Source organism: Myotis nattereri, assembly GCF_964212035.1.
Source record: "Myotis nattereri genome assembly, chromosome: 6".
In the NCBI taxonomy this organism is placed as follows: domain Eukaryota; kingdom Metazoa; phylum Chordata; class Mammalia; order Chiroptera; family Vespertilionidae; genus Myotis; species Myotis nattereri.
Window position 1 is genome coordinate 59,347,720 of NC_138081.1, and position 19,750 is coordinate 59,367,469.

General features: G+C 39.4%; 2 protein-coding genes across 2 annotated transcripts in view; one reads left to right on the forward strand and one right to left on the reverse strand.

The window, feature by feature from the left end:
• Nucleotides 1-19,750, forward strand: part of LIN28B (lin-28 homolog B) — a gene marked incomplete at its 3' end in the record, with an annotated part of 96,031 nt that overhangs the window by 72,376 nt on the left and 3,905 nt on the right. The window lies entirely within an intron of this gene.
• LOC308521652 (large ribosomal subunit protein mL42-like) lies at nucleotides 10,981-11,464 on the reverse strand (the record flags this gene model as incomplete). Its single annotated transcript, XM_081094715.1, has 1 exon — nucleotides 10,981-11,464. The coding sequence occupies one exon, from the start codon at nucleotides 11,462-11,464 to the stop codon at nucleotides 11,036-11,038; it is 429 nt and encodes a 142-aa protein (XP_080950841.1). The 3' UTR covers nucleotides 10,981-11,035.

Sequence of the window (19,750 nt, forward strand, 5' to 3'; positions counted from 1 at the left end):
TGAATTTATAGATTGCTTTGGGTAGTATGGACATTTTAATGATGTTGATTCTACCAATCCATGAACATGGTATGTTCTTCCATCTGTTTATGTCTTCCTCTATCTCTTTTTTCAACGTCCTGTAATTTTCTGAGTAGAGGTCTTTTACCTCTTTAGTTAAGTTTATTCCTAGGTAGCTTAATTTTTTTTGGTGCGATGGTAAATGGGATTGTTTTTATAATCTCTCTTTCTGAAAGTTCACTATTGGTGTATAGAAATGCCTCAGATTTCCTGGGGTTAATTTTGTATCCTGCTACATTGCCAAATTCATGTATTAAGTCTAGTAGCTTTTTGATGGAGTCTCTAGGGTTTTGTATGTATATTATCATGTCGTCTGCAAATAAGGACAGTTTTACTTCCTCTTTTCCAATTTGGATGCCTTTTATTTCTTCTTCTTGCCGAATTGCAATGGCTAACACTTCCAGTACTATGTTGAACAGGAGTGGTGAGAGGGGGCATCCCTGTCTTGTTCCTGTTCTTAGGGGAAATGGTGTTAGTTTTTGTCCATTGAGTATGATGTTGGCTGTGGGCCTGTCATATATGGCTTTTATTATGTTGAGGTATGATCCTTCTACTCCCACCTTGCTGAGAGCTTTTATCAAAAATGGGTGTTGAATTTTGTCAAATGCTTTTTCTGCATCAATTGATATGACCATGTGGTTTTTTTCTTTCAATTTGTTTATGTGATGTATCACGTTTATTGATTTGCGGATATTGTACCATCCTTGCATCCCTGGGATAAATCCTACTTGGTCATGGTGTATGATTTTTCTGATGTACTGCTGGATCCGATTTGCTAAGATTTTGTTGAGGATTTTGGCATCTATGTTCATGAGGGATATTGGTCTGTAATTCTCTTTCATTGTGTTGTCTTTACCTGGTTTTGGTATTAGGGTGATGCTGGCTTCATAGAATGAGCTTGGAAGTGTTCCTTCCTCTTGAATTTTTTGTAGTAGTCTGAGGAGGATAGGTTTTAGTTCTTCCTTGAATGTTTGGTAAAACTCCCCTGTGAAGCCATCTGGTCCTGGGCTTTTGTTTGCTGGAAGCTTTTTGATGACTGCTTCAATTTCTTCCATAGTTATTGGCCTGTTGAGATTTTTAGATTCTTCCTGATTGAGTTTTGGAATGTTGTATTTTTCTAGGAATTTGTCCATTTCCTCCAGGTTGTCTAGTTTGTTGGAGTAGAGCTGTCCATAGTATTTTTTAACAATCATTTGTATTTCTGTGGGGTCTGTTGTTATTTCGCCTCTATCGTTTTTGATTTTGTTTATTTGGGTCCTCTCTCTTTGCTTCTTGGTGAGTCTGGCTAGAGGTTTGTCAATCTTGTTTATCCTTTCAAAGAACCAGCTCTTGGTTTCATTGATTTTCTGTATTGTTTTTTTTGGTCTCTATGTCATTTATTTCTGCTCTAATCTTTATTATCTCCTTCCTTCTGCTCACTCTGGGGTTTTCTTGTTGCTCTCTTTCTAATTCTTTGAGTTGTAGAGTTAGCTGATTTACTACCATTTTTTCTTGTTTTTTGAGATAGGCCTGTAGAGCTATAAACTTCCCTCTCAGGACTGCTTTCATTGTGTCCCATAGGTTTTGGATTGTTGTGTTTTCATTGTCATTAGTTTCCAGGATGTTTCAAATTTCTTCTTTGATTTCATTGGTAACCCAATCAATATTTAATAGCATGCTATTCAGCTTCCAAGTGTTTGAGTATTTTGGGTTGTTTTTATTGTAGTTTATTTCTAATATTATGCCATCATGGTCTGCGAAGACGCTTTTTATGATTTCAATCTTCTTGAATTTGTGGATACTTTGCTTGTGACCCAATATATGGTCTATTTTTGAATATGTCTTATGAGCATTGAGTAGAATGTATATTCCCTGGCTTTGGGGTGAAGTGTTCTGAAGATGTCTATTAAGTCCATCTGATCTAGTGAGTCATTTAGGATTGCTGTATCTTTGCTGATTGTTTGTCTAGAGGGCTTATCCAGTGTTGTCAGTGGTGTATTAAAGTCCCCTACTATGATTGTATTGTTGTCGATCTCTCCTTTGATATCTTCCAGGAGTTTTTTTATGAATTTGGGTGCTCCTGCATTGGGTGCATATATGTTTACCAGAGTTATATCTTCTTGTTGTATTGATCCCTTTAGTATTATGAAGTGGCCTTCCTTATCTCTTGTTATGGCCTTCACTTTGAGGTCTATTTTGTCCGATATAAGTATTGCTACCCCAGCTTTCTTTTCCTTTCCATTTGCCTGAAAGATATTTTTCCATCCTTTCACTTTCAGTCTGTGTGAGTCCCTTCTAATGAGGTGGGTTTCTTGTAGACAGCAGATGTATGGGTCATGTTTTTTTATCCATTCAGCCACTCGATGTCTTTTGTTTGGAGCATTTAGTCCGTTTACGTTTAAAGTTATTATTGAAAGGTACTTGTTTGTAGCCATTTCTGTTTTTGTGTGGCTGTTTTCTTTCTGAGCTTTTTATTTCTTATTTTTATACCAGTCCCATTAGCATTCCTTGCATTGCTGGCTTGGTGGTGATAAACTCCCTTAGCCATTTTTTGTCTGTGAAGCTTCTTATTTCCCCTTCAAGTTTGAATGATAACCTTGCTGGATAGAGTATTCTTGGATTCAGTCCTTTGCTTTGCATCACTTTGTAAATTTCCGTCCATTCTTTTCTGGCCTGATGTGTTTCTGTTGAGAAATCATTTGACAATCTAATGGGAGATCCCTTGTATGTAACTTTCCGTCTCTCTCTTGCAGCCTGTAAGATTCTCTCTTTGTCCTGAACGTTTGCCATGGTAATTATGATGTGTCTTGGTGTGGGTCTTTTCGGGTTCACCTTGTTTGGGACTCTCTGGGCTTGTGTGATTCTTTTCTTCCCCACCTCAGGGAAGTTTTCTGATATTATTTCTTCTAATAGGTTTTCTAATCCTTGTTCATCCTTCTGTTGTTCTGGTACCCCTATTATTCGTATGTTGTTTCGTTTCATGTTGTCCCAAAGCTCCCTTAGGCTCTCCTCCTGTCTTTTAATTTTTTTCTCCGGTTGCAGTTCAGTTTGGGTGTGTTTTGCTTCCTTGTCTTCTAATTCACTAATTCGGTCCTCCGCTTCTCCTAGTCTACTGTTGATACTTTCAATGGAGTTTTTCATTGCAGCTATATCACTCTTCATTTCTTCTTGGGTCTTACTTAAGTTGTTGATTTTTTCATCTGTTTCTTCTAGCTTCTTGCAGAGGTTGTCGATTTTTTCCTCCATCCGGTTTATGCGCTCTAGGACCCTTATTCTGAATTCTTTTTCTGTCATGTTGCATGCCTCTGTATTACTTAGCTGCTTTTCTGGAGAGTCCTCCTTCTCTTTCCTTTGGGGGTTTCTTTGTCTACCCATGTTTGATCTCACTGACATATCTAGACGTTGAGTTGTTCAGTGGTTGCTCCCTTGGAGGCAGTGACTCCTTGGTCTGTGGTTGCTCTTCGGGCGGTTGCGGTAGCAGCTGCTCTTCAGTTGGCAGCAGCTCCTCTGGTGGGTGCTGTTCACAGCTGTGGTGGCTCTTCTGGCTGGTGGGGCGAGATTTTACGTACAGCTGCTGTTCCTCAGCAGAGGGTGTTGGTGCTCAGGAGGTTGCTGTTGCTTGGATCTGCTGCATTGATTTAAAGTCATAAAATACAACACAACAAGGCACCACGTACCAGGCACTATACACAAATATATTCACGATATTAATAACCCCAAATAAACGTGACCACATGAATTAAGAGAATCAGGGGATAAGGAAGAAGGAAGAGAAAAAGATAAAAGAGAAAAAAGAAAAGTAGGGACCACAAAAAGGAGTGCAAAAATGAAATTGGGAAAAAGGAGGGGGGAAAATAAAAGCGAGAAAAGAAAAGAAAAGAAAAAAAAGCGAAAAGAGAGAATGAAGTGGAAGAGGGGAGGAGACTTTTTTATATGAGGTGAATACTCCTATAGAACAGCCACTAATCCCAACAAATTCCAGCAACAGCTCCCTGGAGATGAATGCAAACTAGAAACAACCAATAATATAACGATGAAAATAGAATGGAGAACACTAATCCCAAAATAAAATAAAGAGAAAATAAAATGGCACTTTAAAAAAAAATGGTAAAATGGTAGCAGTAATAATACTGGTTAAAAATAAGAAGGTAGTAATTAAAAGGGTAAAATCAGGTGATGGAAAAAAGAAGAAAGAAAAAAAAAAGAAAATAAAGAAAAAAAAATTGGTTTCTTAGTTAAAAGGTGAAAAAAGAAAAAAAAAATTGCAGTAGTGAAGGTCCTTCGGTTCTTCTATTCTTCAGTGTGGCTCGCCTTAGACCTGCCAGGTATTCAGGAGAGTGTTGAGTTTCCCTGCGATACACTGTTCCTCTGTGTTGTAAACCACAGTCCTTATTTTAAAGCAAGCTGCATTTGTTTCCCAGACTGCCTTATTTTGTGTTTAGCAAAGAGTCAGTTTGTGGGTCAGCCTCTGGGTGGCAGTGTTCTGGGGTTGGCCTCTGAAGCTATAGGGCCTCTCTGTCCAGTGGAGGTTCACTGCCCAGAGCTGGCTGCGTAATAGTTAGTTACCGGGGCTGTGTTGTTGCTGGGATTGAAAATCCCTCTATAGGCCAGACCCTGTTAACTCCCAGGGACTGATCAGGTTATTTTAATCCTTGATCTCCTACAGGGTGGAATCTGGGTGTGGCTGTGCTCCTTGCCTGGGGGCTGGGGGGAGGAGTCTCACTCTCAGGAGAGAATGTCTGCCCCAGACCTGGGCTCAGGGGTGTCTCAGCACTCAATTCGCTGCCACCTCTCCCGGCCCCGCTTCTCACCTCAGTCTCTCCCCAGATTCCACTCCTCCGCACACTCTCCCTCTCTTCAGCACAGGTGAGTGTCTGTATCCGAAATGTCCCATGAACAGGATTCAGTGAAAACAAACAAACAAACGCCGGCCGCGGAAACGGGAAGGCTCGGTTTCTGTAAGCTTCTTCTCTTACCGGGACTGCATGGTCTGGTCAGCTCTTCAGGCTGCCCCCTTTAGGCTCAGTCCTCTGTGATCACAGAACCCAGCTCTCAATTCCCCCGGCGGCGCCAGGAATCCCGCGGTTCTCCTTTCCCCTGTCAGGGGCTGTGCCTGTCCCAAGGGACGCGGCTGTCTGCCACGCAGTCTCCCTCCGACTCTCTGGGTTCAGAGGTCTGGCAAACTTTCCTGCCCAAATCCCTGGTTTTTTTTACCTTTCCAGGGGAGTTCTGCTCTTCCCGGCTGCAAACCGTCTCACCAGCTGAGCAATTTCGCCAATTCGGGGTGGATGTTACTAGTTTCAGCTGCTCACTCCATTTGCTCTGGGACACGACCTGGGACGCGTCTGCCTATACTGCCGCCATCTTGCTCCTTCTCTCTCTCTCTCTTTTTTTTTTTTAATTTTATCTATGGGAATTCTTGGACTCCGGCTTGAAAGGTGCAATTTTTTCCAGGGACTTTTTGTGTGTGTTTGCTTTGTCATGTGCCTGGAGGCACTTGTACCAAATGGGGAACAATTAATGATAAATTCTCAGCTCATGCCATATCTCCACTTAAGCTGCAACACCACACACAGTCTGGGTTGTGGTCATCAGCCTAAGGGGAGATTTGTTTTCTCTTCCTCCCATGTTGAGTGTAGAAAAATGTTGATGCCATCCTTTTCTTCAGGACAAGTTTTTTTTCATTTATCTTTATATTTTGGGTGCAGTTTGGGGAGAGGGTGTCCTAGTTGTATGGGCAAGATCTCTTTTAGACTCTCAGCTTCCAGACAGGTTTTAGGCTTTGTTTCCCAACCCCTCTGCTCCATCGTTCCCCTTACAAGGTCAAACCTTAAAGTAACAGGTATCTATAGGTACCTGCATGGGAGGGTTTGTTCTGTTTCACCATTCTTACCACCCTAGTTTTCTGCTTTTACTTTATTTTTCACTTCTAAGCATTCCTTATTTTCTGGCCTAATTAAAGATTAATTTCGAATTAATTTTGAAAGATTTTTAAAAAATAGTTTCTTAAGTAATTTTAGGTGTTTTCAGTGGTATGGTTTAGAGTATTTTTATATGCTAATTTGAAGACAATATAATTAATTCATTGATTTTTTTTTGTATCATTGATTTTTAAAGTGTGTGTGTGTGTTTTTAATTTTTGCTAATGTGAATATTTAAAGTATTTGTGTCACTTTTCTTTCTCTTTTTGTGAATTTCCTGTTCAGGCTTCTGTCTGTTTTTCTTTTGGACTTGGCTGATTTTCAAAAAAATACGTAGTATGCAGTTTTGGATAGGGCTTCTCCACTCTGACAAAGTGAATACACTTGGCAGACCCATTTCCTAAGATATGCATGTTTGACTTGGAGGAAGTTGTTTGATACTTGACACTGCACCTCACTTTAGTTCCTTAATTCTTCTGTATTGTGTGTATGTTCTACCTGAGACTTCTTACTACCTCCTGCTTGCTAAATCTGTCAACCTAGTTTGTAATCATCTTATTTGATTGCTGTTGGCCAATTTCCCCATTACAAAAGTTGTTTTTAAACTAGAGAAATGCCTCTTTTCTTGCCCTCCTGCCTATTTCTGTGACTGCTCTTTCTTAGACTTCTAACTGGTTCCTTCACCTGGAACTTATTAAAAAGAAGTACTTCTGCAAACTTTATCTGCAGTCCTCCTCTCACTCTTCATGTTTTGCTAGTTGAATCTGCCCTATGGCTTAACTACCATCTCTCCTTTCCACGGTGTCTCCTCTGTGATTGCAACCTTAGCTTCTCCACAAATTTCAGACTAGCAGGATCTCAAAAAATGCGCATGAACCAACCGTTAAGTTTCAGTTCTCATTACTACTTCTTTGAAAACTCCTTATAGTGATACTAAAATTGAATAAAAAAGACTTGTAAAAAGGTAACTTAGATAACGGGAAATTGAGTGGAGTTTGGTAGCTTTTGCTTAGGAGAAGAGCTTTCTGTCATAGATTTGTGGTCATGAACAATGTATATATCAATTTCGAAACTCAATTTTTTCTGTAACATGAAAGATTTTTTAAAAAGTATATTTTATTGATTTTTTTACAGAGAGGAAGGGAGAGGGATAGAAAGTTAGACACATCGATGAGAGAAACATTGATTAGCTGCCTCCTGCATACCCCCAACTGGGGATGTGCCCACAACCAAGGTACATGCCCTTGACTGGAATAGAACCTGGGACCCTTCAATCTGCAGGCCGACGCTCTATCCACTGAGCCAAACCGGTCAGGGCAAGATGAAAGATTTTTAAGATATTAAATTATAATAAGTTTAATATACTGCTTAATAAACTTGGTTTCTGTTTTTTTCCCTAAGCTAGCTAACTTGCTTATCTAAACATGACCTTCGTTTTCTACTTCTGTCTTCTTTTTTATGTCATAAATTCACCTGGCATGTTTTCTATTCCATTTATATAAACCTGAACTCATATTTCATAGCTTTTAACTAGCTTGTTGTAGCCAGGCCAACTCCTTTACAAAACCGTTCCTGTTGCTCCCAATAATTGTGACTATATATTCTCTTAAAGATATAACACTTTCTATCTCTTACACCTTTTATCAAATTCTACATTTTTTTAACCACCGATATGCCAGGAAGAATAGTCACCATCATTTATCATCTGAGTTCAATGGACCTTTTTAAAATATATTTTAAGTTGTTTTTCAGATAATTACAAATATATAAGCAAAGGGATGGTGAAAAACACCTGTGTTGGAAAGTAATAAGACTTTAAATGTAATGAACCCAAAATTTATTCCATATTTTGGACATGTATATCTGGTATAAAGTTATACATATCCAACATAGGCAATATCATTTGAATGTAAGTAATTGTTCATGGATAAGTTTGAAACATACCCATCTTGAAAATATTAATCCAGATTTCAAATACATTTCTAAGAGGTTCCAGCTTTTTATTACCTCTGATTCTTCCTGTTGTGCTTTTGTCCTCAAGATGCAGTAGTTTGAAAACTTTCATGGCTCATAATTTTGTTGAGGAGAGAGAAGTAATTTCTTTAGCCTATAATAGCAAAACATTTTCATTTTTAGACATTGATTAAAATTATCAATTCAATGAGTTTTTTCATTTCTATGCTCTTTTTTAAAAAATATATATTTTTATTGAATTTTTACAGAGAGGAAGAGAGAGGGATAGAGAGTTCAACACATCAATGCGAGAGAAACATCGATCAGCTGCCTCCTGCACACTCCCCACTGGGGATATGCCTGCAACCCAGGTACATGCCCTTGACCAGAATCAAACTTGGGACCCTTGAGTCCACAGGCCAAGGCTCTATCCACTGAGCCAAACCGGTTAGGGCCATTTCTATGCTCTTTATATCCTTTCAGTCGGTGCTTTTAGCATTTGTCTACTTATTAAACCTCATCAGGTGAAAGAGTACTGTTACATGTCCTTATAGCAAAAATTTCTTCTTAAAAATATTCTATGATGACATCCTCCCTAACTGAATAACAGATTTCCTTTTGGTCTTAAAAATAGATTGTTCACTCTTTGATTCTTACATTTGATCAACTATATCTTGGATATTATTTTATGTAAACACATAATCTGAAATACAGTTTATATAATTAATTTCACCATCATTGTTAAGAGTCTGTCTTTGTATTTGTATGCTTATTCTTCTAACAGTTGTGAAATATCTTCTGTCAGTTTTCTTCTGTCAGTTTTCTTCTGTTTGCCATTATGGGCAGAAAATGAAAAATGCTGAATTCTCAGCTGTGTTCAATGAAAGACTAAAAAGAAAAAAGACTACAAATAAGTACTATCTCCTGGTACATTTTATTTAATTTATTTTTTTTTAATCCTCACCCAAGGATATTTTTCCATTGATTTTTAGAGAAAGGGAAAGACACAGAGAAGTATCGATGTGAGAGAAACACATCGATTGGTTGCCTCCTGCACGAGCCCTGACCAGGGCCTGGGCCAGGAAGGAGCCTGCAATCAAGGTACATTCCCTTGACTGGAATCAACCCTGGGACCCTTGGGTCACTGCCGACGCTCTACCCACTGAGCCAAACTAGCTAGGGCTCTTGGTATCTTTTATACCTTCTAGGAAAATCAGACAATACTCAGCGATGCAATGTGGAAACTGAAAGATGATGAAATAGTATTATCCAAACAAGTTTACTCCTTTCACCACACCTGCCAGGATATTATTCAAGTTTTTTTGTGTGTGTGTTAGAAAAAACAATAGAAAAATTATTCAAAACAAATTGAATTTGTTTCTTTTGTCTTACTAAGATAATGAATTATTCATGTAAATTTCTACCAGTTAAATTCAAAGGATGACCAAAGGAGATGAAAACTCTATGGTTCAAATACTCAAGGAATTGTCTTCAACACAAGCCAAGTTTGGCTTATAGACTATGCACACATAAATTGGTTAATATGTAGGCTCTAGTCCTAATAGGTAACATTAAGATAACTTGGGCATGTGAAAATCATCCTGTCTCTGTCCAGGGACCCATCTGCTCATCTCATACCTACACCTTCAGTTTTTCCCTCTGACCTTGGCTTGAGAGCTGTCGAGTTTTGTATCAGTGGTCTTGTGTTCACAGGGTCACAGCCTTAACATGTTCAAATAGGGAAACAAGCTTTCCTTAAGGGAGCAGTGGCTAGAGAAAAGATCTGTAGGAACTCCCTAGCAGCCTGACTATCAGGCTTTCATCATATAAAAGGCTGGATGACATGAAGGGCACTATAACCCATAAGGAGGAGGGGAAAGTAACCATGAGGCCAAGAATACCCTATATGACTTTACCTTCAGCTTTAATTTTCAAAATCAGACCTACATGGAGAAGACATAACATCACAGTTTACAGAGGTTATCTGAACCTAGTGGCAATTTTTCTGGTTCAATTTTCACCTACCTACCACATGTGAACAATTTAAGAAATGCTGATTCTTGGTAAAGGGCAATATGTATAGTGAGTCACAGGAAGACCAATTGGTCTAGAAGGGGAAGTGGACAGAGGTCATTTGCTTCTCATCTGCACCTCATCATTTTCTTCAGCAGTAGCTGGCGCTGGAACAGATCAAATTTATCGATCGTTAGAAGCCTCTCCTTGGTGATTTCAGCGCAATAGTTTTAACTCCTTCCGATTTCTGAGTAGCTATAGCGATGGTTTGGCACAATCTCCTTTTGCCTCTTGCACAGGAGTTAATCCTGAGGGTACATTTTAGATAGCAACGTGCTCCAGGACAACAGGTCTCTGTACAAATTTGTATGCTACTCAAGTAAACTTTGTGTATTATGGAAAGTGTACACATAGTTCTTACTAATTCAGTGATATAGCAACAATTCAGCAGCAATATTAATTCAGTAATACAACAATAGGGAGGTATTTTGATATTCTATCACCATGGTCGGCAAACCACGGCTCTTTGGCCCCTTGAGTGTGGCTCTTCCACAAAATTCCACGTGCGGGTGCGCACGTACGGTGCGATTGAAACTCTGTGGCCTATGCGCGGAAGTCGTATTTTGTGGAAGAGCCGGTATTTTGTGGAAGAGCCACACTCAAGGGGCCAAAGAGTCGCATGTGGCTCGCGAGCCGCGGTTTGCCGACCACTGCTCTATCATCATACAAACTCATTCTACCAACATTATTACTTGCATTAAAGGTAACAGTCATGGTGGCTTCAAAGCTTTGAATAAGCAATTTGGCTAAATAATAATGATGATAATAATAATAATAATAATAATAAAACTTGGGTAAAAATGATGATTAAAACATCTTTTAATATAGCCCTCTTTTGCCTCCAGCTTGCAAACAACCAGTTTGCACACCTGGAATGTTATCTAACCTTCTTCTATACAGTTCCTCAGTCACACCACTGAAATTGATTTTTTTTTTAGATGAAAAGACACTTTATTATTATTTTAGTATATAACATAGTGAATATATGTGATTGTATTTCCTCAAATGGCAAATGAGAACAGGACAGCATTTTACTGAAAACCTCAATATCATCTGTCTTTTGGAGGATTCAGTTTCCTACGACGTGTATGATACTGTCCGTAAGGATAACAACGGTGCTTAGTAGTAAAGAACATTTTGCTAAGTTGTTCTTTCATGGGTCCTTGCTCCAAGTGTTCATCTTTTTCTTCTGATCTGGTTTTCAGTATTTGATCCTGTGTTTCTTCATAATTATGCACAGGATCTGGCCAAGGGATAGGCTTGGTGTGTTCATACAGAATATCCACAGAAGGATGGAAGCAAACTGTTGTCCTGCCCTTAGATGTCAAAGCAAGTTCTACTTTGCAATTATAGTCATCTGGAAGAGAAGAGTATGTGGATTTATGACAAACACAGTATAAAGGTCCATTTTGGATTGGAAAGAAATATTTCAAAATAGTTCTGTTTGATATCGCCCATTTCACTGCTGATATGGCCATGGTGAATCAAGATGCTTAGGTGGTATGGAAAAAGATTTGAAGAGACAATGCTTTTAAAATTTGCTTCTAGGCATACCTATTTCCATCCCTTGAGATCTGCTCACTGGAGCCCATCATCTTGCCCGAAATTGATTCTTGACCTGTATACCTCTTTCTTTTCTTTGAAATTTCTCATGCTATGTCTTCCTTCTGTGTGATAAAATATGAGCTAGTCACTTTTTTGTTTTGTAGTCCTTATATTTATACCTAAGGGTTTTTTTTTTAATACTTAAGGTAGTTGTATTGTGTATTTTAAATTCTTTCATATACTCTTTTGATTTTGCATTGACTTCTCTAGATAAATTATTGCTTCACCTATCAAGTAATCATAATGAAATTCCTCTTTTAAACTTCCTTGTGCTTCTGGCCAAATGTTTACTAGTAGTAAAAAAAAATTTTCAATGTGCATGTAAAGAAAAAGATATCATTTTAGAATGACTTGTGAAGTAATGCCAACCGTAAAAATAAGGCTATTTTACAGAGCCAAAGCCTAAAAGAAATCATGTGATGACCAAGAAAGAAACATTTATAAAAGTTGACAGAAAGGCAGTCATGGAATTGTATTTCTTCAGGCCGAACCAGTGCTTATTTACAGCAGATGTCACACCTCTGACACTGGTGGGTGTGAAATGTTCTGGTGAAAAGCAAGCAGCTCTGGGGGTTTTAAGTTTTCAGCGTGGCTGCTGTCATGGATAAATGAGCCAACGTTTTCAGATCGCATATGTGAGCTGATTCTTTCGTCTATACGAACACCTAATTGTGACCATTTCAAGATAAATATGAAATGTCTTTTCCTTTCCTTCATATTTGATACCAGCACCAGCCTTCTAAAAATATGCTATACCTTGAAGGTCAGTAGGACCAAATATGGTAGGTAAACTGGCCTGGGTTTCAGCCAGGATTAATTTAAATCTAAAGTTTGGATAGTTACAACACTACCACTTCAAAACTGCACGTGGCTTTTATGGCTTTTATGTAGAGTGTGTGTGTGTGTGTGTGTGTGTGTGTGTGTGTGTGTGTGTGTCCCGACCTGGATAGTCCTTCTTAGTCCTGTTGGGATCATGAAAGCCGTGCTGACAGAGTGCCCCCTGCCTTGAGACTGGCTTCTATATCATAACAAACTTTTTACTCCCAAGAAATTGGAAAGCATTAAGCTATCTGTGTTAGGACATTTTTCTCCTTGTTTTTTCAACTTTTCCATTAGGCAGAACAGATTACCCGTCTGGGATGTTTTTTTATCATTTGGACAAGAGATAACATTTCTGTTTCAAATACAGCTTTAACTTGTGATCCAAAATTCATTATTAAGCTCTTTCTTAAGTTATGGTACAAAATAGCAACCTCTCAACAAATGGTTTTTGTTTCATGGTATTGTCACAAAGTCCTCCAACTACTTTTAAATATGATGGAATGAAATACAAAAATGTCTGGCTTATTAATTATACCTGATTGAAATGTCCTTACATGAAAAAGACTCCCTTTTGCCCCATTTCTCCAACGATTTCTCTCCCGTCCCATGTCCTCTTATATCTCTTAAAACTGCTACGTGTTCCATCCTTACCTCTCTTGATACTCTGCACTGCCATTCATCACATATCTGTCCCCACACATTGTCCATCTTATCTTGTTTCTGTGAGATGATGAAAGGTTTGTGATTAGCGCTATTACTATACTTTAGCTGGTTTTCAAGATACTTTGGTGCATTTTTAGCTGGCATTGCCATATAGATGGCATTGGCATTAATCAGGAAGTGTCCAAAAACTAAAAACACAAGATAATCCAAAAAGCAGTAAAGAGAAGACATCAAACAAGATAAAATATGTAACTGTATATATCTTACCAATCAACTAACGAGTCACATTGATTTCATTAGGATCTAGTGCAGCCGTGGGCAAACTACGGCCCGCGGGCCGGATCCGTTTAGTTTTGAAATGAATAAAACTAAAAAAAAAAAAAAAAAGACCGTACCCTTTTATGTAATGATATTTACTTTGAATTTATATTAGTTCACACAAACACTCCATCCATGCTTTTGTTCCGGCCCTCCGGTCCAGTTTAAGAACCCATTGTGGCCCTCGAGTCAAAAAGTTTGCCCGCCCCTGGTCTAGTGCATATTACATGCTTGTATTTTTCTGTTTTTCATTTGAACTTATGAAAATGATTGCATGGGTATAATAAGTACTTGAATCCACTAACAGACAAGATATTTAGATAATTTCTCATCATAGAACAGATAATAAATGAGGTTAGAACAGTGGTGAGTTAAGAAAAAGCACCCTTTGCACTCAGTACAGATCCCAAGTCAGTTTAGTAAATGATCTGAAAGCTGAGGTTTGGAGGAGACAGAGAGTATTCATTTCCACCGCCAGCGGTTCTAGAGTTTGAGCGCACGTTCGTTCCCATGCCAAAACAGACTGGCCCTTGCTTACTAGTAGTATGAGTAGAACTTGGCAATACAGAACCATCCAAACATCTACCAGTTTATCTTGCACCAAAAGGAACTGAGTGGCAATTGTAGTGGTCAGATTTTGCTTTTTAAAGATAATATTGCAAACCTAGGGTTGTAGACATCTATTATGGACTTTCTTCCTCTCTAAGTATAGGGAAGAATGCACAGTAGTTACTTGATCAGTGGCACTCTTTTAGGCAATATGTAATTTAAATAGAGCTTTTAAAAATCCTATGGCTAATAGATTTTATTAAAAGCAGTGATCTTGGAGAACCAAGATGGCGGCATAGGTTAACGCCGGAGTTTGCTGCTTTGAACAACTACTTCAAAAGTGAAACTAAAAGACGGAAGGGACATCACCCAGAACCACAGGAACGCTGGCTGAGTGGAAGTCCTACAACTAGGAGGAAAGAGAAATGCATACGGACACTCAGAGGAGGCGCAGTGCTGAAGTCAAATTCTGAGGTGCGGAGTGCACGGAGCGGGCTGGCGGCGGAGGGGGGTGGAGGGTGCAGTTGGCATTTTCAATCGGGAGGGAGTCGCAGACTCTGAGCTCCAGATACAGGCGAGTCTTTAGGGACCCAGACTCAAACGGGAGAAGCGGGACTGTCTAGCTTCGGTCAGAGCGAGTGCAGCTTTCTCTCTGAGGTTTGCAGCGGGTGCTGGGACTCAGAGAGGCAGAGCCCCTGGGGACAGGACTGAGAGCCGCCATAACTGCTCTCTCCGGCCCACCCTGTTGATCCTGTGCGACCCGCCCTGCCCAAGCCCTGCACAGAGGCATTTGCCGGATAGCCTCAGGCAAACGCCAGATTAGCACCTCCCTAGAGGACAGAAGTTCTCTCACTGCTGACACAGCTGATTCTCATAGCCACTTGGCCTGGAGGTCAAACCCTCCCTGGAATTAGCTACAACAATCAAGGTTTAACTATAAGACTGCGCACAAAGACCACTAGGGGGTGCACCAAGGAAGCATAACAAAATGCGGAGACAAAGAAACAGGACAAAATTGTCAATGGAAGATATAGAGTTCAGAACCACACTTTTAAGGTCTCTCAAGAACTGTTTAGAAGCTGCCGATAAACTTAATGAGATCTACAAGAAAACTAATGAGACCCTCGATGTTATATTGGGGAACCAACTAGAAATTAAGCATACACGGACTGAAATAACGAATATTATACAGACTCCCGACAGCAGACCAGAGGAGCGCAAGAATCAAGTCAATGATTTGAAATGCGAGGAAGCAAAAAACACCCAACCGGAAAAGCAAAATGAAAAAAGAATCCAAAAATGCGAGGATAGTGTAAGGAGCCTCTGGGACAGCATCAAGCGTACCAACATCAGAATTATAGGGGTGCCAGAAGATGAGAGAGAGCAAGATATTGAAAACCTATTTGAAGAAATAATGACAGAAAACTTCCCTCACCTGGTGAAAGAAATGGACTTACAGGTCCAAGAAGCACGGAGAACCCCAAACAAAAGGAATCCAAAGAGGACCACACCAAGACACATCATAATTAAAATGCCAAGAGCAAAAGATAAAGAGAGAATCTTAAAAACAGCAAGAGAAAGAAACTCAGTTACCTACAAGGGAATACCCATACGACTGTCAGCTGATTTCTCAACAGAAACTTTGCAGGCCAGAAGGGAGTGGCAAGAAATATTCAAAGTGATGAATACCAAGAACCTACAACCAAGATTACTATATCCAGCAAAGCTATCATTCAGAATTGAAGGTCAGATAAAGAGCTTCACAGATAAGGAAAAGCTAAAGGAGTTCATCACCACCAAACCAGGATTATATGAAATGCTGAAAGGTATCCTTTAAGAAGAGGAAGAGGAAGAAAAAGGTAAAGATACAAATTATGAACAACAAATATGCATCTATCAACAAGTGAATCTAAGAATCAAGTGAATAAATAATCCGATGAACAGAATGAACTGGTGATTATAATAGAATCAGGGACATAGAAAGGGAATGGACTGACTATTCTTGGGGGGGGAAAGGGGTGTGGGAGATGCGGGAAGAGACTGGACAAAAATCGTGCACCTATGGATGAGGACAGTGGGTGGGGAGTGAGGGCGGAGGGTGGGGCGGGAACTGGGAGGAGGGGAGTTATGGGGGGGGAAAAAGAGGAACAAATGTAATAATCTGAACAATAAAGATTTAATTAAAAAAAATTTTAAAAAAAAGCAGTGATCTTGTTATTATACTTATATCCATAAGAAAGTAATTTTCTACTTAAGAACCAACAGAATGTGGCTATGTCAGTGCTAAACTCAGGTTTTGCATACTAAACAAGTGTATATGCTTTTGAGAGCTATTTTAGATGCAGGCAACAGAAGGTAGAGAATTAAAAGAGTTGTTATAGGAAATCAATGAATGTTCATTGGTAATGATGGTTGAAGTTTAGAGAAAGCATCAATCGATTCAAGAGCTGTAAATTATCACCCATTCTGATCACATGGATGCCTACATTGAAACCATCCTTGATTGATGAACTAAGAATTGAATAATGGCCTAAGAAAAAGAGAAATCACTTCTGAAGCGAAGTTCGCTTAACACCCCCCCATCCCCACCACCCCACCACCCCCGCCCCAGTAAGCAGGGTTTGCTGATGGTAAAAGGTTGTGGGCTTTTATGCTGTCAAAGTCTAAAGTTTCGTTCCCAGTAAGGAAATAAGATTTATACAAACCGTTCTGCTTTCCTCCTCCCTCCCTCCCTCCCTCCCTCTCGCCCTCTCGTCCTCCTTCATTCCCTTCTTTTCTTCTTCTTTTCTGGGGCATCAATAAACTCTTGAAACAATATTTTGGGATATTTATTCTGTTTGAACCACAGTCCTTGTGGGTGAGATTATAGAGTAATCCCTTGGTAACGTTGTCAGTATACGGCTGCGGTTCTCAAGGAGCATCACACTCCTATCTCCAGAAGCCTTTAAAAAGTATTGGTGGCCCCCCCACTGCTGACGTGGCTCAGTGGTTGGGCGTCATATGGTTAAGGGAAATGGAAAATTATTGAATGATTCTTGAGACAAAATTTTCCACATAGAAAGTACCAGAGGGGTAGAAATAAAACTGGCCATTGATAGTGAAAAGTCTGGACTGGACTAGTTTCAGCCTTTCATCTCAAAGAGAGAATCTCACTTCCCCACAGCATAGTAACAGAGCAGCAACCCAGATCTGAAGAACAATCTACTTCTAGTCTCTCTCTCTCTCTCTCTCTCTCTCTCTCTCTTTAAATTCAGGTCCCTATATGTTTTTAGAGTTACATATAATAAATTTACATCAATGTTGTTGGGTGTAATGTCTTTATGCAATTAAAATACAAATGAAATTTATTATTTCAGTTAAAATTCCCTTCTACATAAACCTTCTGAGTGTTAATGTTTTTTCATCAATACAATATCTACTTCATAGGTTTTGGGGGAGGACTAATTATATCTTACATTAAAAACCTTTTGCACAGAATCTGGGACATAATAAGCTCTCAATAAATTGAACCTGTTATCATTTCTATTAAATATTTTTTTGCCACTATACTTAGGAAGAATATATAAAATGTCATTTAAATGTTTTATTGTTTAATTGGCTTATAGTCTTAGGAGTTTGGGTGTAAGAAAAATGAAATAAAAGAAACAGAAATTCACAGAAAAGAATAGGTTGCTTTGAGAGAGGTCAGAAGACATGTGTGCTGTTGAAAGGCATTTCCAACTGTGATTCACCAGAGTTAATTCTCACTCTCCTGTTGGTCTGTTGGAGCAGTTTCTGTTGTGTGGACAAACTATATGCAAGTGTAAATTTAGATGGTTGGGAGCCATCAGAACAAAATGGGGGGCGTTCACCTGGAAGGTTGGTCGTAAGATCTGTCTCTCTTACCCTTAGGAGATCAGAGTGGGCAGATCGCTTCTAAAAGAAGCTCCACTCGGGATCTTCCCTTTTCCTCATCTTTCTTGGGTCCTCCCACAGCATCTCTGCCCATCCACCTCCCTCCTACCACCACACTGGGATCCAACACTCCCCCGTTGGGTTGATTGACACACAGTTGAATTAGATCACAAGTGTTCACACATCTATACTAATAAAAGGGTAAAATGCTAATTAGAGTGGACGTATACCGGACGTCCCTCCAGACAAAGCCGCAGCAGCTGTGAGGGCCGAGGCTCAGGCAGCCATGGGCCGCTGTGAAGGGCTGATGCTGAGGCCGGCAGTGGCTGAGGCCGGCAGTTGCAGCAGCAACAGCAGCACAGTAATGGGGGCAGTGCCTCCCCTGATCCACCAGGTCGCCTCCCACAGAGGGAAGCCAGACTGGGGGGCCAAGGCAGAGGCAGTTAGGGGCGATCAGACCAGCAGGGGGGCAAGTTAGGGGTGATCAGGCTGGCAGGGGATCAAGGTAAGGGCGATCAGGCCAGCAGGCAGAGGGGTTAGGGGTGATCAGGCAGGCAGGCAGGCGAGTAGTTAGGAGCCAGCGGTCCCGGATTGGAAGAAGGATGTCCCAGATTGGAGAGGGTGCAAGCCAGGCTGAGGAACTCCCCTCCATGCACAAATTTCATGCACTGGGCCTCTAGTATTAGAATAGAAAACTATAGACTTGAGGAATGTTATTAGTATTATTTCTGGATTTTAGTTGGACTGTCAAGATTAAAAATGATAAACTATCTCTTCAGAGTCAGTTATCTTTTCCTCGAATTAGTTTCTGAAGTTCTTTCCAATCTGGCTTTTCTTTAGCCCTCTAGCCTCCTGTTTAGAAATTTCATTGAATTTTTTTCTTCTCTCACTTTTCTGGAGATCTTTATGTACTCCTTTCCTATATTCACCCCTTTTTCACACCCCATAGCTTCTTCCCCCCCCTCCCCCCCAATGTATTCTTTCTCCCTGATGTTGCTTTATTTACTGTTCTTTCAACATGTCTTTTCTCTTGAGGAGCTTACAGTGCACTGTAGTATCCTTATTCTTAATGCCTCCACCAAACCCCAAAGAATGTAAATTTAAATTTCCAAATAAATTCTTACTAAGCTAGCACTTTATAAATACTTAGAAGCACCATTTTTATCCATTAAATTTTAAAATGACAAATCTGGCTCTCTATCTGTGGTATCACCCCTCTGCCCAGATTTTCAAAATCACTTTTGGGACCCAGGGGAAATACATAGTTGATGAATTGTTTCATTTAAGCTATTGAGGTATCATCTAAGAACCAGTGTTTCTGTGTAATGTCTATAGAATCTATTGGTCTTTAGTTGAGCTCAGTTCTAACCATTATGGTGTCACTCAAATATAATTTACTTATTTTGGATCCCCAAACTTGTAAGTTTTTCAAGGATCTTAGTAGATCTGGTTTCTGAATCAGAGTTTCCATTTTTATTATAGAATCCTCAAAACTTCAGCTATGTTATGATTAACTTAGTAGGTGTTTGGGCTTAGTTTATTAAAATTCACCTAGTTATTTCATAATGTAATTGATATTCCTAAAGATGTAAATCTAAAAGATCTGTTTTTATTTCTTTTGCAATTTAGGTGCTTCTACATCTATTGTTGGCATTCTTCTTTCATTTAAAAATTTTAATCTTATTTTGATAGTCTTTTAAAAATTGACTTCAATTTGATTATCTTCCATTTTAAGTATCTTATGAGAAGTAACTTAATAAGAACGTCCTGTGCTAGCTCTTTATAATTAAAGTATAAAGAAATTTTATGAAGAATTTGATAAAGTTCTAAGATTAATCTGAACATTTTAATTTATTTTTATCTTTAATATGTAAGAAAATATCCTTTGTGACATTGGTTGATCATTTTGTAAA